General features: G+C 41.6%; 1 protein-coding gene across 4 annotated transcripts in view; it reads left to right on the top strand.

The window, feature by feature from the left end:
• Positions 1-27,244, top strand: part of RBMS1 (RNA binding motif single stranded interacting protein 1) — a 126,068-nt gene that overhangs the window by 31,884 nt on the left and 66,940 nt on the right. For 2 of the 4 annotated variants that reach the window (XM_081872732.1, XM_081872731.1), the window contains exon 1: positions 16,202-16,672. The exons of the other annotated variants lie outside the window; for them this stretch is intronic. In XM_081872732.1, the coding sequence (XP_081728858.1) occupies positions 16,376-16,672 (297 nt within the window). In that variant the 5' untranslated portion in view covers positions 16,202-16,375. Of the gene's footprint in view, positions 1-16,201; positions 16,673-27,244 lie in introns of those variants that run through there. 4 annotated transcript variants of the gene reach the window in all.

Here is a 27,244-nt window from a genome sequence, read left to right as displayed (position 1 = left end):
CATATTTTAAATAAATAAATAAATAAATGTTTGTTTGTTTTTTGGTTTAAGGAAGCATGATCAAATAGAAACAAATCACAACAAGTGAGGCACAGAAATGTACAATGTATGCTGTGTTGGTGTGTCATTTGATAAGAGGTGCTCATAAACATTTTAATCATACACTTTATGGCCTTTTGCCCAAAGTCAATATTTTAATTACTAAGATAGCTGTGTGCCATGTTTGAAGCAAATCTTTGGCTAACAAAGTTTTTGTTTAACTTCCTCCACTCGAAAAGAAAGGAAAAGAAAAGAAAAGAAAAGAAGCAAAACAACCACTGGGATTGCAGCAGTGTGGCAATTTTGTTTCCAGCAGCTCAAAATGCATGCATTGAAAACAGGGTGATAAGGCACATCAAGCTTTTTATATCATGGAGGTACCGGTATATATGATGCTGCATTAACTAATGCATGGACCTTCTCCTCCCCCTTTTTTTGAGGTGGAAAGCAAGGTTTCCACAAAGCCTTGTGTTTTACCACTTAAACACCCCATCAAAACCTTTCTATGCTGCCATGCTCATGCAGGCAATAAAGAAAGCACATTTCCTTAGTTGGTCTGCGATGTTAACATTTTTACGTGGTTTTTATTGCATATATATTGTTGCTGTAAACTACTCTGATTTTTTTATGATGATATGGCAATATATAAATAAGTGAATTAAATATAGTTTTTAGTGTCCAGTAGAATCATTGACGGCCTGTGAATTGTAATGTATTTGACAGCTGGGTGAGTCTGGCACAGGGGTCAGCAAACCTTTTCAGTAGGGGGCCTGTCCACTGTCCCTCAGACCTTGTGGGGGGCCGGACTATATTTTGGAAGAAGAAAAAAAGAACGAATTCCTATGCCCCACAAATAACCCAGAGATGCATTTTAAATAAAAGCACACATTCTACTCATGTAAAAACATGCTGATTCCTGGACCATCTGTGGGCTGTATTGAGAAGGCGATTGGGCCAGATCCGGCCCCCAGGCCTTAGTTTGCCTACCCATTGTCTGGCACAATGCCTGTATGTGGGAGGTTAATTAGGAGAACACTGATCTTCAGTGGACCCATTCCTATATGCAGGGTTGGTTTTTGCGAACAGTACTGGGGCCTTCTTGTTGCCCCCTGGCAACTATGCTGTGGGATTCCATGGGGTACCATGGTAAGGCTGTTTAACCAGTAATTTGTTGTTGGGTGTGGTAATTGGGAGACCTGGACAAAGTGTTGTCAGTAAGCTACGGACACCCAACTCTGCTTCTCTGAGGCAAGTGAATTAAGGGTGGTTGTGGAAACCCAGATTTTCAGATTCTCATTTTTCCAGTCCTAAATTCCCAGCACAAGAGGGTTTCTAGGAAGATAAAGTGCAAGACTGGCCTTACTGTGCAGTAAGGTGAACTGCTCACCTTGGGCATTGGATTCTAAAGAGGATACTGCTTCCTTGTATCCAGTCAGTATACCTTTAAAATAAAAATAAAAACCAGCCCTGGTTGGGTGGTGCAGAGGGACTATTACAAAAATATAGGCCAGCAGAAATGACTAGATGTCACACAGACTTAAAATATGTATCTGTGTAGCATTAGAACAAGAATATGAGATTATTTTAATTGTTTCAATGAAACAACCAGAGTGTTGGGTCCTGTCCCCCCACATACTCAACAGTTAAAACAGAGTGTGTGTCTCTTGTGGTCTCAGTTACATCCTGTGTTAGTAATTGGCAGCCTTTCCTCTCTGAAGGTCCCAGTCTTTGCCAGGGTGCATTTGTACACACATGCAAGAGAACACAGAATGGTGTTGTTTTTTAAGGGTAGAAGTGTGATATTCCGTACTAGAATATGAGACAAAGCAATAAATATATCTATATAATCTATATAGATATCGATATCTGGCCAGCTAATCCAGGTGAGGGTAGCGGATGGGTCTCTGGCTGGTTGAGCAGACAAGACCAATAGTGGGTCCAACGGTCAAGAAGGTGGTTTCTGCACATACCACAGTGGGAAGTGTGGGGCAGATGGGGCTCATCAACTTGGGAAGCTTGCCCATCTAGGAGAAGGAAAACTGTGGTTCTAAACCTCCAATGCCTTGTGGGATATATTTGGGAGAAGAAAAGGCTAAGGAGTAAACCCTACACAAATCCAGAGTGGAGTCCTTAAGACAGTTGAGTGGCACCTTGTACGCTTCTTTCCGGCATCTCCTACAGCCAAGCTGCTGCCAAACATTGCTCGGCTCTCTGAGCGAGGTCAAGAGGGGGTCTTGTCATCTGGGCAGCTCAGGACCTCCATACACACTGCCCAGGCTCGCTCCACTTCGGTGCTGGTGATGCAGCAGCTTGACTTCACCCCCAGAGGTGCACTCCATTGTCTCTCAAGACAGATGGATGCCAACAACAGCATATAAAGGTAAAGGTAAAGGGACCCCTGACCATTAGGTCCGGTTGTGACCAACTCTGGGGTTGCAGCGTTCATCTCGCTTTATTGGCCGATGGAGCTGGCGTACAGCTTCCGGGTCATGTGGCCAGCATGATTAAGCCGCTTCTGGCGAACCAGAGCAGCGCACCTTCCTGCCAGAGCGGTACCTATTTATCTACTTGCACTTTGACGTGCTTTCAAACTGCTAGGTTGGCAGGAGCAGGGAATGAGCAACGGGAGCTCACCCCATCACGGGGATTCCAACCACCGACCTTCTGATCGGCAAGTCCTAGGCTCTGTGGTTTAACCCACAGTGCCACCTATGTCCCACAACAGCATATATCTCCCCATTATTTTGGAACTCTTTGGAGTTAGAAAACAACATGAAAATAGCTGGTGCAGAACATTTTTTAAAAAACCTTTTATGGTATTTGTATTATTTGTTTGGAAAGGTAATGAATTTTCTGCAGCCCTCAGAAGAATGGGGTTCTAAGGTTCTTTTAGAAATATATTATTATTCTCTCTGTTAGTACATGTGCTGGTGCGTGTATGTTTCACAGAAGCAAGCATCGGCTGCTTGTGAAACATTTTCGGCCTATATTTATTGACAATGACAAACCCTTTTACAGCTGTATTCAATCTGGACTAAAATCATTTCCTGGAAAGAGTGAAATTCAACTTAGTATGCAAACTTCTTTGGAATACAGTATAATACTGTAGAGTAGGGGAGCCTGATTATGAAAATGAACACGTGCACCCTGCTGAGGTAATTTCTTATAAACAGTTCACTGTGGAAATACTTCATGTCACCATTTTTAGAGCTAAGGATTCATACGTTTTAAATATGCTTCCCATTTTTTCTTCAATCTACACCCAGACATGCACTTTTTAAAATAAAAAAACCTTTTAAAAACAAGTTGTTTTTTGGTGTATTCAATGAAGGCATTGAAACACCAACATTCCAAACTCAAGCTCCAATCCTAAGCATGTTGACTAAGGAGTAAGCCTAACTGAATCCAGTGGGGTAAACATGCATAGGATTGCTCTGGCGCTGTATTAAAAAATCATGCTGCATCTCCAGCCAGCTACAGATTTTAGCTTGATTTTTGTGGTGTGCATGGTGGGGTGATTTTTTTTTTAAGTAGTCCATCTGTCATAAGTAAGTAGTTTGCAATAATAGTTTACAGATTTAAGGCATAATCCTATAATGAATATCTGCTGGTGGAGAACCTATAGCTTTTGCTGGAAGCTCCACTATGCTAGCGGAAGAATGGATGCACCATTAAAAATAAGCTTGCAGAAAATGTGGGGACAGATATGATGAACCAGTAAAGATATGCTGGTGGATTGCCTGAAATGGTTCAGTTATGAGTGGGACCAAACTCAAGGGAGTAAGCCCCATTGGTCCCAATGAGACTTAATTATCAGTATTAGGATTGCATTGTAAAACTAATACATTTACTAGCTGTAACATAAAAGGATTTAGTGCTTTTTTGCAAGAAAAATAAAAGAAATAACTAAAGATTAACATTTATTTGGTATTGATAGTTTTTATGGGGTTTTTTTGTGGTACACTGCTTTGAGTTTTGTTGCATACAAGTAATATATACCTTTTGTTAAGTAAATAAATTAAGAGAATTAAAAAATGACTATGGGACTGGTCTTGCTGAAAAGTGAAACAGGTGTAAAAATACTGCTTACTCCCCAAGACTCATAGAAAAGGAACATCTACACCGAAAAATAATTTATAATCTAGCCTGTTGCTTAATGGCTCCTCTGTCACCATTGTTTTATTAATATGCTCTTTAGAATGTGCTTTAATCCTTGACAGATATAGGGGGCAATTCATATTCCACTGCTGCAGTGCAACCTCCATTTATTTTGCTGAGGCTTGAATAGAACTGCAACAAACAGGGTTGTAAAGCAACAGTTATTGATGTCTGGTAAGTTGCATCAGTACTCAGTGCCCTTTAAGATCCACCGTGGTGGGGGGCGGGATAAAAACTACTGAATTTGCTCAAAAACTAGTCCATATTATTTATATTGTGAATTTATGAAATATACCAGAAGCTGAAAATAATAAACACACTTACCTATGAGTTAAGATGCATTAAAATGCAATTGAATTAAGCCCATATATGATTCTGGAACTGAGGTTTACAGAACACGAGAAAGCAGTTTTGTGTTCCTCAAGTAACAATTCTTCAAGTTTTGCTTTTATCTTAAACAATAAACTCAGAAAGATTAGGGCCAGCAGAGCCATTTTAACCCTCAATCCATTGCAATGGAGGGATTAGGATGCTCTGAAGACTCCCTTCTGAAAGCAGGGTGTTGATGGTGCCATTCATAATATCACCTCTAGTGACAGCCAGTGTAAACCTCTGCCTCACTATAAAATGGAAAAAGACTCATCCTGATCCTTGCTCACTGGCCCCACTCTTGCACCTTATAACACCAGCCTGACCCACATAAATTGAATTACTTTAGTTCATAAAAAATTCACTTCAGTTTCTTTGGGCAGGATTCACCTAACGAACTCCATCAGCGGAAGGGCTTCCACTTGCACAACAAGGCTTTCCCCCTCTCCTCCCCCTGCTTGTTCTGTCTGGCCAACTGATAGGCTTGTGCAGACAGAGCATTGAACATAGCACAATATTGAATTCCACTCTATGTATATGACTGCTTTTTATTATTAAAGGCACAACAGTAAGACCAAAAAAATAGTTGTGAGACTTAAGGAAGCTTCTTTTTCCCATCTGCTCATTGGAATTGTTTCTTAGGGGTCTTGAAAACCACAAGTAGATTATTCTCTATTCATTGAACAAGCTGGCATTTCTTGGATTCAAAATTATTTTTCACTTTAGCTTCATAAAACTCGGCTGACATGATACAACATGATTCTTATGCATTCTGTTCCCTCTGTAGTACAATCTACAGCAGCAAGATGTAGCTGCTTGGAATAAACTGTATAAGAAGTAGATATTATCGTCATCTACTTATAGAAAGTAAAACGAGAATTCTGATTCAACCCTTACTGATTCAACTTATTTTAACCCAAGCTTTAGCCTGGATAATAATAGGAATAGATGTTCCAGTTTTGTTAATCTCGCTACCTTAAAAGCAACAGTGGCTCAGTGCAGGGGGGAAATGCCAAACCTATGGTTTGGCAACCCAAACTACTCTACAGTTTGAGTTTCAAGGCCAGGCATAGGCAAACTCTGCCCTCCAGATGTTTTGGGACTACAACTCCCATCATCCCTGACCCCTGATCCTCTTAGCTAGGGATGATGGGAATTGTAGTCCCAAAACATCCGGGGGTCCGAGTTTGCCTATGCCTGTTCTAGGCATACAAGATTGTATCCAATGAAGTGGTCCTATTCATACAAGCACTTCAACTTGTGCAGTGGAACCTCCATTCTCTTCTAGGCTTCTCCCAGCAGGGCAGAAAGGATTTGCGTGAACTGATTCCCTCAATGCCCTTAATAATGATGTGTCTTCATAGACTCCATGGAAGGGAGAAAACTATACCAAGGCAAATGTAATTTGTCACCCATTCTGTAGGCATGCCAGAGGAATGGGAGAGCTTTGCATCTTGCAGAGTCACAGCCTATCTTGGCACATGTAATCATGGGTCTTCTTCACCTGTCTGATGTCAGGGCAGCAAATGGCTCCCAACCCTCCTACCAAAGCAAGCTGTAGAAAACTCAAGGCTCACCAAATTATTCTGGGACCAGGGAAAAAAACCCATGCACTTCTACTCTTCCCTAGCAATAAAAATGCAATAAGAAATAAAATTAAATAGCATTTTGTTGCTGTTTCATGGTATCCCAAATCTGTTGCCTAAGGCAGCTTGACTCATTCTGCCTAATAGAAGGACCAGGCCTAAACAGCACCTTGCAATACATGGTTTTTAAGTTGGCAAAGTTTAGACATAATGCCAAACCATGATTTGATGTTACATCTGGATGCAGCCAGAGCACAGTGGTACCTCAGATTACAAACACTTCGGGTTACAGACTCCGCTAACCCGGAAGTAGTACCTCGGGTTAAGAACTTTACCTCAGAATGATAACAGAAATCACATGCCGGCGGCACAGTGGCAGCAGGAGGCCCCATTAGCTAAAGCGGTATCTCAGGTTAAGAACGGTTTCAGGTTAAGAATGGACCTCCAGAACGAATTAAGTTCGTAACCAGAGGTACCACTGTATCTCAAAGCAGTATGAGAGTACATTTAAAAACGTTGAAAAGAGAATACTCAGAAAGATTGTTTGTTAAAAGTACTTACACCTCTATTGAAATAAAACACTCAATACATATTTATTTTGTTAAATACCTACCCTGAGAGTCTGTCTAGTAAATTTTTGTCACCTCTCTGGATATTAATAGAAGATTATTATGATTAGTCTATAATTAATGCAATGTTAATGATAGATGTGTATCCATGATGATGTGCCAAATTATAACAAAACTGAATGGGTGCAAACCTACTGAGGTATTCCTTTTGCTGCCTTTTGTTATTTGTTTCTTTATTTTAAACATTGTTGCACTGTCTTGTTCAGAGCACGGATTGCTTACATGTATAAATAAAACACAAAACCTAAATAAACTCATTCTAATAAAACTGAATACAGCAGTTGAAAAAGATTTCATGGACTGGCACAATGCTAAAATCCAAAGTTGGAGAGCCAAATACAGTTGCAGAAAAATGCCCCTACGTTTTTGTTCCAATACAGTGGGACCTCGCAAGACGAATGCCTCGTAAGACGAAAAACTCGCAAGACAAAAGAATTTTTTGTTTTTTGAGTTGCTTCGCAAGACGAATTTCCCTATGGGCTTGCTTTGCAAGACGAAAACATCTTGCAAGTTTGTTTCCTTTTTCTTAAAACCGTTAATACCCAGGGTGCATTCAGGGGGTGCAGTTGCGACTTGACTTCGAGGAGCAACTTATAGCACGCGGTGTGGTAGCCTTTTTTGAGGTTTTTGAAGACTTTGGTGATTTTTGAAGCTTTTCCAAAATCTGTGCTTCGCAAGACGAAAAATTCGCAAGGCGAAAAAACTCGCAGAACGAATTAATTTCGTCTTGCAAGGTACCACTGTAGCATTATGTGGCTGCCCTCTGGAGTGTCTTTGCTTTCAGATAGTGAACGTTTTATTGGTTTTAGGAGCCATCTGGAAACATTATTGCCACTGTAAAAAGTACCATTAATTAATATTGATAGAACCGCTGTTTTTAACATAACTTGTAGTTTTTGTGCACAATCATGCAATTTTTAAATTTGCATAATGGTGATACAAATTACAATCACAGAGAGTAACAGATCTGTATCAATAAGTTGGGTTTGTTTGTTTTTTTCATTTCAAGTGTTAGCCCTTCAGTGATGTTCTTTACACAAAGAATCTCAAAATTTGTTTTTACTCCTACTTCTTGCTAGCTATTATCAAGCATCAATGCTCATATCACGCACCCCTTTCTTCACATTTTTTTTTTTGGGGGGGGTCTGTCTGAAAGCTTAGTCTACATTAGGCATTATACAAGGTAAGCACTGGGATCCCAATCCCATGTTTCTCTTGTAATTCTGAGTGTGTAAAACGTTTACAGAGAACTGAGAGTAAAACACTTACTGTAAACCTTTCCCTGCAGTGCTCTCCCTACCCAAGATGGGACCCAAAACTAAAAGCTAGTGGTTGCCAATTGATTGTCTTCGCAAGTGCTCCACTAAGGACAATCTTAGTCCCACTATTTCAGCAAATGTGACACTGGAAACAGGCATTTGCTGAGATCAGATCAGGTTAGGACATTAAGGTTTATAAACTTTCTGCCCTCTTTACTTTCAGCTTTCTTGGACATATGAAACTAATTATAATTATCTTGGATTTCTGCTTATCCCCCAAGAAAGAAGGGCATTTTTGCTGGCCAGGTTTAATTCAGACCCATCAAACCTCCTTTGGGGTAGGTTCTTGGGAATGGTGGAAGGAGAAAGAATTTGCCCATGTGAAGACCACCTGCTGGAAACTCTTACTCATGTGGTTCTTAAATGTAAACTATATGCTGTTCTCCACCAGCAGTTTCTAGATCAACTCTGCATCCCCAAATGGATACCAGAGTTGGAGGTCATACATTTTCTATTACTGGGGAATGATCAGGAGCTCACCAAGTTTGTGGTTAAAGATCTTTATTTGTTTTTTTGTCGCAGAAACACATTGCAGATGTAGTAGTAAGAACAGCTCAACTACCCTTTCACTTTCACTTTACAATAGAGCAAAATGTCATCATGGACCATAGTGTTGCCAAATGAATAATAAATATAGGCAAAATCCACATGATGGGATTGCTTTGCTGCAGTAGCTGTATATGACAGGTTGATCTCTAAGCCATGTATTCTTATGTTTAGAGAAGCAACTTTGGTAGAATTCATTTGAGCACACATTTGTGAAATCTTGTTGTCAGCTGTCTTTAAAGGTGATTAGTCGTATTGTTTACAGGCTGACCCTTTAACAGAAGAAATCAAGTTCAGCCTTCATGGCATTTAATCATGGCTCAGCATCCTCTGAGGCTAAACTTTGGACCTCTTGGAAGCTTGAAGGTTCCCAGACCTTCTCTGAGTTACTAACAACAGCTGTATCTCCTATGACTGTTTTAGCAAACTCTTCAGCATACCTTTTGCGGCCCTTTCAGATCTGCGTACTATACACAAGTCTTCCATGCTAGGCTTCTCATCTTTAGGAGAATGGTAGGGAAACCGCAGGCGTGTCGTCCTTTTATATTCCTGCTGGGATTGACAAGGCATCTGACCCTCACCTGAATCTCATAGCTCTCCTGTAGCTGCCTGTGATTAATTATTATTAACTCTTGGAGGAAATAAGTAGCATCACATGTCATGTGCATGGAAGTTGCCAAACCAATTAACCAACTAGAAGGATTACTGTTAATAGCGCCAGTTTTCCTATAATTTGATATTGCTGGATAGTTTTGATGAAATGCAAAAGCATTTTTAGTTTGCTTTCTGTTGCCACCCTGGAACTTTTCTTTATTAGTGCCACTTTGTTTTATATGATTCCTTGCAAATGAAGGGAAACAACTTTTCTGCTTGTATATGTTGATAATATAATTTTGTTTACTGTGGACAAACAAGGTTGTATAAAAACAAGACTGGGTGCAGGCCTGGCCAGGACATAGGCATCCTGACTGTGACAAAGGTGACCTGTGTGCTTGCTTGCTTGATTAACAGCTGTTGGGAACTTCAAGGTCCCTGCTCTCCCTTCTTATGGTCTTTGTACTGGACCTGGAGATTCCAACAGAGAGCATTCCATGTCAAGAAGGAGGGCAAGTGGGCACTCTATCAAATGACAAGGCAAGAGTTACACAGAGCAGGGCCTTTTCACTGGTGGTGCCCATTGTATGCCTCACTCTTCCCAGACCTCGTCTCTTTTGGCCTGTATTTTGGAGCTTTATAATTTAGGAAGATTTTGGAAGAACTGGTTGACAAGTCTTATCAGTCGCTGACATATGAGCAGACTTTATTTGCTGCTATTCTGTGCTTCTGGTGCACCAGGGTTTACACCAGCAGGATGTCAGAAGGGATACAATTTACAAGCTTTCTCCATTATCTGCCCAGCAGGGGGTGTTCAGTCAACAGTGCAAAGGCTGAGCTGCAGCATTCCCTGCTGGTTACCTGCTTTCAACAATAGGGATCGCTGTTTGGTAGTACCCAATTGGTTAGCTGTCAGATTCTAGAGCTCCCTATTGGTGGCTTTTAGGTAATTCACAAAATACAGAGTCAATTCATAAAACACAGTGTTCATTCATAAAGCAGTAACATAAATCTCCATTGCTACATATTGGGTGTATATTTCAGTGGTTGAACGTACAAGTTTATGGCCATGCTGTAGTGTAGTGCTTATGCAACTGTGAATAAAAGGTGGCTGGGCTCATTGTCTCAGGGTTTGGGGAGGGGGAAGAGGTGAGAAAACTGATTTCCTTTATTTCCATAACAAGTCCTTGAGTCTGTACTCTGAATGGTGACACCAGGGACCTGGAAGGTGCAGGGCTTGTCAGTCCAATCCCTGCACAGTCTCATCAGGGCTGACCTTAAGGCAATTGGAGCAATTGGGCCAAATTGGGCCCCGTAGGCCACTCCTAAGGGGGCCCCTGCACCAGGGCAATCTACATGGATTTTATTTATATCTATAAGATTTTGCAGACTTTGGCTGTCAACTGGGGCCACTGCTTCAAATTGGGCCCCACTGGCTAGCCCTGAGTCTCATAGTTGCTGGGCCTTAGTTTCCCTGCCCTCGCATGAAGTCTTGGGTTTGCAATTTTGGGAGAGGGGAGACTGTCTACTGGGGAGTGGGAGGGCTGCCGAGGCCACCTAGATTTAGAGGCCCTAGGCTTCAGCCTACTTAGCCTATACATAAATCCGGCACTGCTAGTATGGGGTAGTTCCGGAATAGTTACACTATCAAAGAGGAAGTAGCACAGTTTGTGAGTGGGATGGAATGAGAGACTTTTCATTACAAATGGAAACAACACTACTACTCACCTTTAAAACTGCCACACATCACACCCATATTATGGAACTATTCCAGGGTGATTGGTCTACTCGAGAGACCTTGAGCACAGAAATATTGTCAGGCTGGCGGGGGAGAAAGAGAAAGGCATTTGGCAGGTGTAAATAAGAAGAGAGGAAACTGGTCACAGTTGTCAACTCTTTACCTGATTACTAACATTTGCCAAACAAGTGCAATTTTGTTGATATCGAGGAAGAATTTCTTTGTGCATTAAAATAAGGACAATTTTTGCTGATGAGGGAGCATAGGAAAAAAATTTGCAGCTTAAAAAAAAGGCAAAACCTTTGTATTAGAAATACGAATGAGGATGTATGTAGAACATGGAACAGAATGTCTGTGTATGAAGCATAACCTACACAGACCTGCTGCACTACAAATTTCAGTCAGTTTGGAAATAATGTGAGCATATATTTTGACTAGCATGTGAACCCCAAAGAAGCCTGGGAGTGGCACTTTTGAGGTCAATATCAATTCAAAGAGCTGCAAGTTTAAATAAACCGTGATAGCTGAGTCTGCAGTGCAGATGTGTAGCTTAATTTGCAACACAGATATGCCTGCAGAATTGGTAGCATGTCAAGCAATGGAGCAGTTGTTCTATTTATTACATAATATGGGACTATTCCTGGCTTCCAGTTTTCTCACTAGAGTCATAATGGCTTCTGTAGCTAGGAATGTTTATGCCCTGCTTAGACTGGTTTGGCAGCTACAGCTGTTCCTGGATCAAGACTGCTTGGCCTTAGCTGCCGATGTTCTCATGAGCTCCCACTTGGACTACTGCAGTGCACTCTGTGTGGGACTCCCCTTGAAGTGGTCTGGAGTCTGCAGCTCGTGCAGAATGTGACTGCTAGGTTGGTAAGAGGGGAAGTCTGATAGGGCCATGTACCATGAAAGCTGCCAATGAGTTACTGGGCCCAATACTAGCATAAAGGTAAAGGGTAAAGGGACCCCTGACCATTAGGTCCAGTCGTGGCCGACTCTGGGGTTGCGGCACTCATCTCACTTTATTGGCCGAGGGAGCCGGCGTACAGCTTCTGGGTCATGTGGCCAGCATGATGAAGCTGCTTCTGGCGAACCAGAACAGCTCACGGAAACGCCGTTTACCTTCCCACCGGAGCAGTACCTATTTATCTACTTGCACGTTGACGTGCTTTCAAACTGCTAGGTTGGCAGGAGCAGGGACCGAGCAATGGGAGCTCACCCCATGGCAGGGATTTGAATCTCTGACCTTCTGATCGGCAAGTCCTAGGCTCTGTAGTTTAACCCACAGCACCACCCATGTCCCATAATACTAGCATACAAAGCCCTAAAAGACTTGGGACCCAAGTACCTAAAAGATTGCCTTCCTCAGTATCACATATTGATATTTATTATCCTGGTACAGTACCCATATTCCTCTTTCCTCTATGGAGGAAGGGCAGTGTACAAACCGAATGAATGAAAAAAATAAAATAAATTATTCCAAGTTGTTGAACCAACTTGTTCAGTAGGTATAAGGCTCTGCAGCATGTCTAGGCCAATGGTTGGCTAGTGGAGTGTTGGCTATCAGTGAAAGTTTAGTTGCCAAATAGTCTTAAGAAGTGTCCTACAGAACTTTTAACAGAAGTTTTAACAGAACTTGATTTGCAGGCATCCTTTTTAATGGTGTGGAGATAAAATGATTTGTCTTGCTTGCAACAAACCATGAGCTGTAGCTGCATTTTTCCAAATTCTAAGCTGTACTCATAAGAATAGCAAAAAGCAGCAAAATGTGTTTCTTTACTTTTTTGTATTCATTTCAAATATGTATATACTGCCTCTGATTCACATCATATTAAGGTAACATACAACAAAATAATTCAGGGCTAAAAAACAATTATACAGTGGTACCTCGGCTTACATACGCTTCAGGTTACAGACTCCGCTAACCCAGAAATAGTACTTCTGGTTAAGAACTTTGCTTCAGGATGAGAGCAGAAATCGTGCTTTGGCGGTGCGGCAGCAGCAAGAGGCCCCATTAGCTAAAGTGGTGCTTCAGGTTAAGAACAGTTTCAGGTTAAGAACAGACCTCCGGAATAAATTAAGTACTTAACCCGAGGTACCACTGTAAGTGATTCAACACAGAATACAAACAATTCATGAAAAACAATGTATCACAATTCACAGTAACCAAGAATCGTTGAACTAGTGTCAGGTCACAAATTGTACCATACTATAAATAAGCCACAATTAATAATCTTAGAAAGCTTTTTTTAAATAATAATAAAAATCACACACTTCAAGCCTAGAGCTATGCAATTTACAAAATGAGGTAAGAGTGCTGGCAGCATGTGGGATTAGGAACCAAACACCACTTTCAATTTAAATCATCTTGTAACATCATCCTACCAAATATTAGATTAGTAAAGGTTACCCTAATGTTCCAAATTACTTTTAGATATTATGCAGGTTCACTCTTTATGAGGACTTCCTCACTGTGGCCTCATCCCATCTTTCTCTTTCCCTTATTTCAGTGATGAGGAAAAAGGTGTATAAAACTAAGGCTAAGTGCCGTGCTAATGTGCCAGCATTGCTTGACTTGCCAGTACAGTCATACCTCGGGTTACAGCCGCCTCAGGTTGCGTTTTTTGGGGTTACACACCCGCCAAAACCCGGAAGTACCAGAACGGGTTACTTCCGGGTTTTGGCAGCCGCACATACGCAGAAGCGCTAAATCGCACTTTGCGCATGTGCACTGAATCGCAACCCGTGCATGCGCAGATGCGCCACTGCAGGTTGTGAACACTGCAGGTTGCAAACATGCATCCTGCACGGATCACGTTCGCAACCCGAGCGTCCACTGTATAGTAAAAGAAACCATGTCATGATGCAACACTGCGTAGAGCTGTGCAGCAAAACTCTGTTTCCTTTTCTGTCTCACTGGAAATGCATCTATTTGCTCAGGTCATCTGTATGTGATACTATAATAAAATTAAGGTGTGGAGACTTTTCCCATAAGGGCATATAGTCATTGTTTAGAAGCAAGCAGATGATGCGCTACATTATCATTCAAAGGTCAAGTTTAATTTTAGAACAGAAGTGTAAATTCCATATTTAGGAGTTCTTCATTTATTTGCTGTTTAGTTGTGGCATGTTTTCAGTTGCACAGATAGCAAGTTAAACAGGAGCCAGTGCTTGTGACTCTTCATTGTTAACGGTAACTGGCAAATGAGTGGACAGTTCCCAAGTTGTCAAAACCTGGAGTTTCCATAATTGCTCAGTTGTGTAATATATGGGGTAGTGGTGAATGAGGAAAACCTAGGTTCCCCCCCTACCCAAGATGGGCATAAATTGGGCAGCTCATCTAAGTATTAGCGTGGTACTCTTGTGCACACTTAAAATGTGGAGTAAATACCATTTAACACAGTGTCTTACATCCAAGTAAACACGTATAGGGCCAGGTGGTAAAAATGCAGTTTTTATTCTTGTAAAGCCAACATGCTTTAAAAAACTGGCTTGTTTCCTCCTACATTCCCAGGCTAGAAAGACTTTTTGGCCGCAGGGTTACCATGTTGAAACAAAGTAATGTTCCTGTGTAACATTGAAGTCTAGACTTTGCAGCCATAGTCAATCAGTGCCCCCAGAGAAAAGAAAAGAAACAAGGTTGCAACCTATTGTCCTCTTACTCTGCAGAATCTTATTCACGTTTGTGGTTGTCTGCAATCTAACCATCCAATTTTGTAGCCATTACGAACGTACAACCCATACTACTGTTGATGTTTTTTGTTGGGAGTTACTTTTAGAGGGAAGATACAAGTAGATTTTTAAGCTTCCTACTCCCAAATTAAGATTCCAGAATATCTCTCATTTTCGTTGTTCATTCAACAAATCAAATCCACAGCGAAGCAACTTAAGGGGACATAAAAACCAGTGCGTCTACTTTACAGATATTCGTCGTTTTATTGGGCTGACTGTTGTTGGCCGCCTGACTGCTATTGGGCGGGCCGCTCCGTATACGAAAATTAGGTCATTTTAAAAAGTTGATCTCGTAGTTAATAAGAACGCAGTTACTTGAAGAGCGGGGTTTGGCGCTTTAATAGCAGTTTCAGAATCTCTGTATGCGCCTGTGTCGGGGATCATATTACTGGAGATCACAAGGCTTTGGCACAAGCTTTGGAGTCCTCTGTCAAGTTTTTACGCACGCACATTCTTTCCTCTGCCACTAGGCTGGCTTGCAGTCTCCCCGGGGACATTGGGGTAGGGAGGTGGGGTGGAGAGAGGCGCGTTTTAGTTTCGTCCCTTGATGTGGCACGAGTCGAAAAGTTCGTGCCAAACTCTGCAGTGAGTGGAGCGCGAATTAATTCTCTGGCTTCTGAGCCTGTTGGTAAAAGTAGCTTTCTCCCTGTGACCTAAAGTGTTTGGGAAGACGGGAAGCGTCCTGGCTGCGCCTTCGTGAAGGCTGGGCCCTTTCCAAGCCATCTGCAAGAAGCTGGAGTCGGCCACTGACAACTGGGCCTCTCCTTGAACACAGAAAGTAAAATGGTGCGCGGTTTTCCGCGCCCACTACGGGGCTCGTAGGCGAAAACGCAACGCGAGAGGCTTGGGAGGGCGCAATCCCTTGGCAGTTTCTCTCGTTTCCCTCTCAAACAGACCCGCAGACATTTCGCGCTTTCCCCATGAGATTTACGGCGGGGAAGAGCGCGAGTCCTTTGGCCAAATGTGGGTTTCTTTGTTCTCCAAGGTAGACGAAGGTGTCGCTGGGGGGCTCTCTGGGTTCCCCTTCCCACACACTCGCTCGATCCCTTCTCCCCCGCCCGCCACCGGGCCGGCACGTAGAGAGCAGCGCTGCTGCCGCTGGTGCGCGCAAAGAGGCGAGGGGCGGCCGAGCGCGCCGACTGACTGGCTGCCCCGAGGAATGCGCGGTATGCGGGAGGCAGAACCAACCATTCGGCGGGACGGGCAGGGGGGAAGGGAGCGGCCGACGCCTCCTGCCGGCGCAGAACCCCGCGCGCTCGGGGGAGCAGCCCGCCCCTCGGGGGACAAAGGCAAGCGGCGCCGAGTGCCCAAGACTTCACTGTCGCCGCTGCAGCTTGGAGGCGTGGAGGCGGCGCGGTGCCTGCCCTGGGCTGTTCCTTCCCCCCCACCTCCTCCCTCCTCTTCGGTTGCGCGCTCTCAGCCTCTGTGTGTGTGTGTGTGTGTGTGTGTGTGTGTGTGTGTGTGTGTGTTTCTCTCTCCCTCTCTGGGCGGTGGTTGAGGCCGAGAGTAGGTGCAGAAGTCGCCGCCGCGGATCGTAGTAGATCGATCAATGAAGTGACTTTTATGGCTGGCAGGCTGGGCTGATTGTCTGCGTCCAGCCTGGCTTTGCAGCCGCCAGGGATCCGGGGAGAGGGGAAGGAGGACGCGCAGCAGCGGCAGCGGCGTTGCATGAGAGACTCAGCCAAGGGAGAAGAAGAGGGTGGAGGCGGCGGCGGTGGCGGCGGCGGCGGCAGAGGCGTCGAGCCAGCCAGCGGCAGCAGAAGAGGAGCCCAGTCCCAGCAGCCGGCGAGGGAGAGGCACTTCCCCGCGGCCGCCTCCCTGAATCGCGCGCCGGCCAAGTTGCCTCCAAAGTTGCTTCCCGGGCGGAGGGGAGGCTCGCTGTTTGGCTGGGCGATGATTTTCCCCAACAGCAGCAGCAGCAGCAGCAGCTCTGCGGGCGGCGGCAGGACTCCTTATAGAAAGCAGGTAAACGGGGGTGGGGGTGGGGAATCGCGTTATAATATTTGTGGGTGGGTATGGCAGGGGGAGAGGCGGAGGAGGTCTCGGGGAAGGGAAGAGGGGTGGGGACTTGGAGGCGTCGGGGCTTGCTCTTGCGGAGGAAGCGTCTTCGGGCCACCCCACCCCCACCGCCCGGGGGGAGGGGGGGCTATAGACAAGAAGTCTGTGTCTCTTTTAAGTTTATGTCACGTGCGATCTTCCTTAACCTCCTCTCTCCTTCCCACCCCACCCCTGGAGAATTAAGAAAGGACATCTTTTGCCTCGTCGTAATTGGGTTGAGCAGGAGGTGCCAGATTGGGCAACTTTCCTAGGTGGTACAACCACTGCAGCCCAGGGGGACCTCCCTAACAGGCTCCGAGCAACAAGTTAGGGGGTTTTTCCCCCTCTTTGGCTCCCGCCCCCTCTTTTTTCTTTTTTTCCTTTTGGCTTTCTAGAGCCTGCGACAACATGATTTGGAAATCGAAACTTTGAGACCGACCGTTTCCGTTTTTACTGAAACAGCCAAGTAGGAGGACTTCACTTATATCCTTAAATTAAAATAAAAAGCCACCCCCAAAGTAGTGCGGTCGCGGGTCTTGATGGCCCGTACTTGTGGGAAATATCCCCCCAGGTAAAAGAACAAAAACAAAATACATTTGGGATAAGACACCCTTTTAGAATAATAATAATAATAATAATAATAATAATAATAATAATAATAATAATAATAATAATATGTAAGGAAAAAACATGTGTAATTGCTCCCATTGCCATTCTTTAATCTTAAGGAATAATGTTTAAAACGTGTTAAGGGGTAACTAGATGCAAAATTCTTATGGATTTGTTTCCCGCCCACTTCCTTCTCCATCCTGTCTCAGACTGTAGGAAAATTGGATTCTAATAAATAGGATGAATCTGCCTCAGTCTGACATGCTGATTTAATTATGCCGAAAAAGGACATCGTAGTAGGCAGAGTTTGTACAATTGTTGTTGCACCAATAACCTGCTTTTAAAAATAAGATGGCAGTTGGAAATGCCTCCTTCAACAATCTTCTGAGTGCTACGTTGTTCATTATGAAGCAGTTGTGGTTCATTCATTTTTTACTTTGCTGCCTTCCACAAAGTTCTTTTGCTGTTGTGTGTTTCTTTGTTTGGGTATGCATGTATTGTGTGTGCGTGTTTGTGAATCCTCTTTTAGAGATGATCAGGAAGAAATTGTGTTAGAAAATAAGAACTCATGGTTTTCTTGTGGTGGGGAGTTGGGCCTGTTCTCAGTAGCTTAAAGGAAGTGAATCAGTGTCTGTGATGACTTCAGTGAGATTACACCAATGTAAGTGGTTAAATAAGTTAATTATTGTAACTTTACAGGCATGGGGGGTATTGTTTTGCTGATTCATTTTACTTATTTACAGGTTTTTGTCCTGTATTTTATTCTGCAAACCGCCCTGATACCTTACAATGAAGAGTGACATATAAATTTAATGAATAAAATAAATAAATAAAATAGCAAAATTGGCCTGTCTTTGACTTTATTGTAGGCAGAGAATAGTTACTGTACAATATATACGTCTGCCAAGGATTTCATGGAGTACTGATTTAATTTTTAAAGCCACCTCACCAATAGTTTTTGAGGATGTTGTGAATTTCATAAAGTACTTTGAACGATGAAAACCCTTTTTTTTTTTCATGTTTTACCAAATTTTAAAAGCCTTAATTTGTAAGTGTTGGTAAATTTCATTAGTTGGCATAGTTAGTGGATACTGTTGGTTAGCTGGTATCCTCTCACTTTTTAATAGAGAACTATTACTGTGTGGATGGTACAGTAAAGGATAGCATTATTCGGTCTGCAAATACTATGTAAACAAATACTTAGGGAGTGTTGGAGTCTGAAAAGCTAGTTAATTAAGCCAGGCACTTTTTGGAGTCTTGTGTGTTCATTGATTTGTCAGTGGCACCATGGGCTGTTGGTGATGAAAGGCGGGGTGGGGTGGGGGAGTGCAGAGGGCAAGCCTTTCACTTGGAAGGGGTGTATGTTTTGCATGCGGATGTGAGTCGGCCTGCTGGTCTGGAACACACTGATAAGATGCTCTTCTTTTCACAGTGCACTCCTTGAATTCAAAGAGCTAAAAGGGCTGACTGAATCAGAAAAACAAACAGACTTCTTTTTCAATGGGGAGCGGAAAAAACGAATGTGTGGTCATTATGTGGTCCTAAGACCCTGGGTACCAAAGATTCCTTTTATTGGTGTCAAGCCATTCTTTGGTGAAACACTTCCCACACAGGGAAGGCTGAGTGTGCCTGCATTCTTGCCTGCATAAGCTCCTGTTGATTTTAATTGGGGACAACTGTGGCTCCTCATCACTCAAAAGTGCTTTTCGTGATGTCTTTTTGGAGATGTCTTTATGAATCTAGGTGATAAAAAAGTGGTTGTCTGGTTTTTAATGTGCAGGTATTCTTATTTCACCCTAAAATTATCCTAATATTTTAAAATAGAAAATTTAACAACCCATGTTAAGCTTTTCAGTGCAGGTTACACACACACACACAACACACCCGCTCCAGTATGTTTCCCAGTTTTTTCATTAAGTTAGAAAAATCCAATAAAATTCAATACATTATTCTCACATTATATCCCTTTTTAAATAACTATAAGTCATAATAGAGCATAAATGTGCCTTTTCATGAAGCATATATCATAAGAACACATATGCTTTTGTTGTTGATCAGACAAAATAATAGAGTTAAAACAAAACAAAAACAAAGCATATATGTTATTATGATATCGTACTACAAGATAATAAAGTCTGGGTTCCAAAATCTTTTGAACTATCATTGAGGCGCTCTTAGTATATGTCACAGGATAGTCCCATACATGTCTTCTTGAAATGAAGTTCCTTTCAGCTCAGAGGGCTTACTCCCACTGAAGAGGTAGAGAAGGATGGTCTGTCCTAGGTCCTAGAGCCTGGACAACCTTGGGACAATGCATAAGGCAAAGGGAAGACACTTTCTTGACAACTTTTGTAGAAAGAAATTGTGCATTAATTTCAAAACGTTGAAAAAATGTTCATGTGTCTTCCATATGCGCATGAGTGTATTGCTGCTTAAATAACCTGTTCACGTTACAGAAGAATATATAATTACAGTACTTTGAGTAAAGACCTGCTAGACTGCTTTCTGCTTCTCGTCTACATTAGTCATAGGAGCCAGTCAGCTAGATCTCTCTTTTTTCAGGTCAGAAAGAGATAGGTGGTGCCTAATCTTTTCCTGTATTCTACTGTTATGGTGAACAGTGAACACTGATCTCTGAAGTCATCTGTTTAAACAGGATTTTCCTGCATCGTGGTCAGAATGGAGCATGCTGAAGTCCTCTTTTGCTCAGGTCAGAATTACTTTGGAAACTGTGGCTAGGTAATACAGACTAATGGAACACAGCTGAAATGCGCATGTGTTCTTTTTCTAGAATATCCAGATACAAATCATAATCTTCCAAGCAAGAGCAGTGATGTCTTTAAAAGTTATTGATGCTTTACTTTAGACAATATTTAAAAGAGGCTACCTTGGAGCACTATCAAATTTTAACTCTTTTACCAAATACGTTTTTTGTCTTAACCGTTTCAGAAACCTGTTTATGCAGTCTGGTTTTTCCTCTTTGCTTTGTATAAATCAGAGACATTTCTTTGAGACTCCTGGGTATTGCTATATGAATAGAGAATTGGGGTGTTTTCACAGGTGATGCAAATTTAGCCTGGAATTTTGTTTCTTGTGAATCTTAGTGTGAGACAAGAGAGTGGCTTCTCAAATGCATTTCAATTGCAAATGTGAAAGCAAAAACTGATTTAAGCTTTCCTTAGGAAAGCATGGTTTGCTGTTGAAGTTCTGTATGCAGTTTGTGCCTCTGCAGTGCTGGTGGAGAAACTTGACTAGGGGAAGAAGTTGGTGTGTGTGTGTGTGTGTGTGTGTGTGTTGCCAGTGAGTACTGCTTGAAAATGAGTTGGTTGTAAGACAACCTGTTTTGTGAGGTGTTTAGCTCCCCTCCCCAACATCCACTTTTGCCAAGTAACAGTCATTCTTGTTGCATGTTGTTACATTTTTGATGACTGTAATGTTTATCTCACTAGCATAAGTAGATTTACATAGTTTGCTGCTTTCAAGCAGATTAACTGGGCGTAGCTGCATGTGAGGAATTTAACACTGATTCAGTGCTTGGCCTTGTTTAGTGGCTGACACACAAAACTCTTGATCCCAGGTCTGTTCACAATAGGATTTGTATTATGAATTTTAAATTTGGCTAAAACTGGCCTTTTTTTTTTTTTTTTGCTTAGAAGTGGTAAAAAGAAAAAAGCTACATGGCGATCCAAGTTTAAAATGCACGGTGTCTGATTCTCAACATTTTGATTTTAAAGTATAGCATCAAAGCATCATATCTGTTTGCCGTTGTAAAATTCCTTCTTCAATTTTTATATTTTTTTCTAATGCGGGTAGATAGTGACGGTATAGATATTTGAAAGGCGAAGCCTTATACAAGGGAGAGGAAAAAGCTTGGTGATGCATTTTAGTTCAGTAATTTGCAGGAAACTAAAAAGCACCCCCACCAGCACACTTTGATCCTAAAAACTCTTAATATATTTAGATTTTTATAGTTGCATTTGAACTTGGAAAAGCATGTGTATACAAATGCCTTCTGGATTAACATTTAGGCATCAGTCCACAATTAATTTACTCAGGAATAATCCTATTAAAAATGGGATTTGTGGAGTAAAAGATACTTCAGATATCAATTTTCTGCACACAGAGTAGTTCTAGGTACAGAATAATGTTTCTTATGGCTTGCAATAATTGCATACGCATGTGTTTCTGCATATGTACATGAAGTGCTTTGCACTTAAAGCTATGGCCTATTGTAGTTTCCAATGTGAGCATGAAGTGAAATTATTTATGTGTCATCATCTGTTTGCAATTCTTCTTTTCTTTTCTTTTCTTTTTAAATATAAAGTGTAACCTTCAGGATAGTTCTCCTAAAGCCCAGACTGGAGAAATAGATAGAAAAAATACATCTAAACATGAATCCTTTATAACTCACAGATATTGTACTTCTTGCAGCTCTAATGCTCTATCCTGAATTCTGATGTAGGTAATTTAGAATGTGGCATTCCTCTCCATTCTAAAGAACAGATCTAAACATATTATTGTTCTAAAAATTAACTGAATGAAGTTGCTTTAAATCAAGTCAGGCTGTTTTGTCCATCTATCCCATTATTGTCTTACTGGCAATGGGTTACTGGCAAATGACTTCAGTCAAAAGTCAGAAACAGAACGGTGCCAAAGGAAAATGTCAAGATGACTATTTTTGACTATTGTTTTGAAGTGTATCTGATATATCAGACATTTCTTTTTTATGTGGTAGAAGGTTCTATACCCTACTTTCTTTTCCCTTTTATATTCAGTGACGTATTAGGCAGAAGTACAAAATCATGATGTGGGGGAAAGTGGAGAGAGAGAAGTATTTCTCCTCCTCTCATTTCACTAGAATTTAGGGATCAGTCATTGAATTCCAGAGAAACAAAAGGAAAGTACTTTCTCACACAGTGCAAAGTTTATAGCTATGGAATGTACTTCCATGAGTTGGGGGAATGACCGCTTTCTGAGATGGTTTTAAAAGGAAATTAAACAAATTAACGGAGGACAAGGCTTTCAGTGGCCCTACTCAGGATGGCTAAATTATCTCCAGTTTTGGGGGTAGTATGCATCTGAATATCAGTTGCTAGCCACAGTGGGTAGGGGAATATTGCTGCACTCTGCTACTAAGCTGTAGATATACTTGAATTCCTTTATTTTCCGCCATGTACTGGTTTGTCTTATGGCTGATAATATAATTTCACCAGCCTCTCATATCATATCTTTAGTATAATTGCAGCAAAAAGTTACATTTTGAAAATACTTTTATCTGGGTGTACTGATTTCACTCCACTTATTCTCCACTTATTTTTGATTAATGGAAAAATGTGTTGCACGTTTTTAGTATACTGATATATTGATGAAACATAACAAGGAGTCCTGACCAATTAGTCACACACGTTATCATGGTTGATGAACATATTAAACTTGGTACTAAAATCCCACCAAACACACACAACAAATGATCCCTATCCCACCTGTAACATTTAAGCATGATGCATGTGGATCACAGTTGGTCTTCATGCCCATGACATACATTTCTGGCAACAGCATAAAATACATTAAAAGATTCAATAAATTCCTCTTTCTTTTGAACAGCTGGATGTGACAAAAGAGCTCTCCATCCTTGACAGGACAACTACTATTGGTCTAAAGTGTGCACACTTGCAGTACGTTATAGTGGTGGACCTATCTTGGTCCTTTTTTCAGTCACTGCTTGCTTTTCTACCCATTTTTAATGCATTGAGTTAGTAGCTCCCTTGCTTGAAATTCTTCCAATTCTTCAGGTAGATTGTAAATTGTCATTCTTTTCAGGAGATGCTCACATTTGTTTTCCTCTATGAGCATCTGTCAAAACATCTTTACTGTAGACTATTTCTGACACTACTTTATTCACACTTTATAAGGCATGAATCTTAACATGTGTGCAAATGTACTTAGAAAGATTGTTTTACTAGCAAACCATAAATTTGGCTGACCAGCTTCCATAGGCTTGCCAAACACAGCAGTGAAATACATATATCATCAAGTGCCCTCTCCTTGCATTTTTTAGGACAGGCGTTTGAAAGTGCATTGGGAGGAGAAAACGGAATAATGTTGGCTTTCATTTTTAGTGGTTTGAAATCGATATCTTAAAACCAAGCAAGGTGACCTAATGTACATTGCAACAATGTGACTACTAATGGATGGAACTGAATCCTGCTGAGTTCTGTAGCACTTACTTCTAGACAAGCAAGTTTAGGATTGCAGCCTAAATCACCCTTGTACCTGCCTTAGAAGCATGTTAGCAAAACCTGCTGCTTAGCAGTGGCGTAGCGTGGGTTGTCAGCACCCGGAGCAAGGCAAGTAATTTGCGCCCCCTAACCCGTGGATTTGCGCCCCCTAACCCGTGGATTTGCCCTAACCCCAGATGTTGCGCCCGGTGCGGCCGGCCCCCCCTGCACCCCCCACGCTACGCCACTGCTGCTTAGTATTATTGTTATAGCTGGAATTGGATGACAAAAGCTGGTCATTTTTCTGTTTGTTTGGCATGCCATTATTTGAAACTCCCAAGATTTTAAAAATATGGAGATTAAGAGCTATATAGTTCTTAGAAAATACAGCATGCCTTCTTGTTCTTCCTCCCCTCCCCTTTCCCCAGTTACCAAGGGATCCTACAACTGTGCTGGTGGTATATCTTTATGGATGGTATATGCAGTTCCATGGCAAAGAAGATTGTAACTGGTGACAAAAGAGCAGTAACTGAGGCTGCTAGAAATGTGTAGAACTTCATACAAGTCAACTTGCCATGGCTCCCCGTCCGTGCCTCCTCCACGCCATTCACTTCATAAGACGCACAGACATTTCCCCTTACTTTTTAGGAGGAAAAAAGTTTGTTTTATGGAGTGACAAATACGGTAATTAGTTGTGCATGGTCCTAGCTTGGTAGGAGATCTCATGCATTGCATGTGGAAAGTCCCAGGCTCAATACCTGGTATTTCTAGGTAGCAGTTGATGGGCAAAATCCCTGCCTGAGACCTTGGCAAACTATTTTCAATCACAATAATACCGAGCTAGGTGGATAAATAGACTGCTCTTGTATGAAGCAAATCCCAATATATCTAAGAAGCAAGGATGTGTACCACAGTGTGAAATATAGCCATAGCTAACAACAGTCAGTAAAGTGTTCATGTATAGGAGGCCTCTGTCTTGCTCTCTCAAGCAGCTGTTTTCACTTTATGGAGGGAGATTCTCCAGAGAAAAAAAAATCTCAAAACAAAAGAATGTATTTCCAAATGAATTTCTCTCTCTCCAAAATAACGAATGTTTTCTCCTTAAGGAAATTTGCCTGGGGTTTTGCATTTGACTAAATTCAAAGAAGAGGTTGAAGCCATTGCCATAGGGGAAGGATAAGTTAGATGCTTGCATTGCAGTGTGGTAAATTTAGCTGCACCGTGCAGAACCATCTCAATTTGCAGTTTCCTGATGCAACAGGAAAGGGAAGGGATGTGCTGCAGACAGATGAGAGAAGTGGGTGGAGAACCATTTGTTAATTCAGCAGGGAGTGTAAGACCGGCACTGTCTATTAACTAGAATGCTGCAAGCCTAGTACAGGTTTAATTAGTGTTGTTCTACAGCTGCATTTATGCTTACGCTATCCTCTCCTCCTAAAATACCTACTCAGTCTTGTTCTGGTGAGATGTAGGAAAAGATAGCAAGGAGCCAGATTAAAATATATGCTTAAATTGCTTTAAGAGCAGCTGAACAATTTGGCAATTTTAGACAGTGCAAACTGTTCGTTGAGTCTGAGCTAGGTGTTAGCCAATTTTGACTTTATTCTGCTTCACATAAAAACTGTAACTTTAAAAAAACCAGTTTAACATGGAACATCAATATCCTAACAAGACGAAGACACAGCTAAAATACATAATGCCCTTAACATTTGCGGTATTTGGAAAGCCAGAAGGAGATAGTGTTCACATGTGCAGAGCAGTCATTGGTACACTCGTTCATTATGACTTAATTGAATCATTGCCAATATGCCAACAAAAGTTGCCATGCCATCAATAATAATTACTAACCTGTCTGCAAACACAAAATTCTGTTAGCAATTTTGTGGTGGATTTGAAGGCCTGTTTTGTTTGGGCAGGGTGGCAGGGAACTGTGTCTCCGTCCAGATTACAAAAGCTCCTTGAGTGCTACCTGATGAAAATCCTTTCTTGGTACTAGTTGACAGGCTAGTCTACTTGGTAACATAGAAGCTTCTCTTGTATAGTTACAATTTCACTCACAATGTATTATGCCTGACAATTGACGTCCTTCATTCTCCCCCTTTACAACACTGTCACTGTCCTTTAATGGTATGTTAAGAGCTCTGTTGGGTTGCAAAACAGAATTCAGGACAGTCCTGGACTATGATGTATTTACTACACATGTGAGGAAACCTTCAGCCTCCTGCCAGCGAAAACTTCTCTTCATTTTTTTTTTTAAATATAAATATTTATTAAAATTTTTTGAATACAAATGCACAAATAATAAACAACCTTACTTATATCATAACGTGGTTTCATCACTTCTTTGGACTCCCTCACGTCTCCCGCTCCCATTTACATCGTAAAAAGGTTTTTCCAAGCAAATTATCAACTTGTTTAGGATCTTATATCCACTCATTTAAATATAATCTAGCAATTCTCCAAAAAAATTATGTTTTCTTTAATCTCACTTATCATCAAATTCAAATCTAATTTAGTGGTGGCCAATTTTTTATAATCTAGCATCCTTCTTAACATTCAACCAAATTGCAATGTTTTTGTAAATACGTCTTAAATTTCTTCCAGTCTTCCTCAATCCTCTCTTCTCCCAGGTCTCGGATTCTGCCAGTCATCTCGGCCAGTTGCATATAGTCCATCAGCTGCATCTGCCACTCTTCCAGTGTGGGTAGATCTTGAGTTTTCCAGTTTTTAGCGATGAGTATCCTTGCTGCCGTTGTTGCATACATAAAAAATGTTCGGTCCTTCTTTAGCACCTTCTGGCCGACAATACCCAGAAGGAAGGCCTCTGGTTTCTTAGTGAAGGTATACTTAAATACCTTTTTCAGCTCATTATATATCATTTCCCAGAAGGCCTTCACCTTAGGGCATGTCCACCAGAGGTGAAAGAATGTTCCTTCACTTTCTTTACATTTCCAACATTTATTATCCGACGAATGGTATATTTTGGCAAGTTTAACTGGGGTCATGTACCATCTATATATCATTTTCATTACATTTTCCTTCAGAGCATTACATGCGGTGAAGTTCAGCCCAGTGGTCCACAACCTTTCCCAGTCCTCAAACATAATGTTATGCCCAATGTCCTGTGCCCACTTTATCATAGCCGATTTAACCATTTCGTCTTGTGTATTCCATTTTAACAGCAAGTTATACATTCTAGATAGTACCTTAGTCTTTGGTTCTAACAATTCTGTTTCTAACTTCGATTTCTCCACCTGGAACCCTAACTTTTTGTCGTTTTTAAAGACTTATTTAATCTGAGCGTAATGTAACCAGTCTCGCACTTTATCCTTCATTTTCTCCAAACTCTGCAATTTCCAATTGTCTCCATCTTTTTCTAATATTTCCCAATATTTTGGCCATTTGGCCTCCATATTGGGTCTTTTTCGGGCCTTAGCTTCCAGAGGCGAAAGCCACCTCGGAGTCTTGTTTTCCAATAAGTCTTTGTATTTTGTCCAGATATTAAATACTGCTTTCCTAACAATATGGTTCTTAAAGGCCTTATTGATCTTAACCTTGTCGTACCATAAGTATGCATGCCAACCAAAAGCATTGTTAAAACCTTCCAAATCCAGTACGTCAGTGTCTTCGAGAAGTAGCCAGTCTTTTAGCCAGCAGAAAGCTGCGGCTTCAT

This window comes from Podarcis erhardii (assembly GCF_964252035.2).
Source record: "Podarcis erhardii genome assembly, chromosome: 1".
NCBI lineage: Eukaryota > Metazoa > Chordata > Lepidosauria > Squamata > Lacertidae > Podarcis > Podarcis erhardii.
Note: the sequence above shows the minus strand (reverse complement) of the source record. Positions and strands in the feature narration are given on the sequence as shown.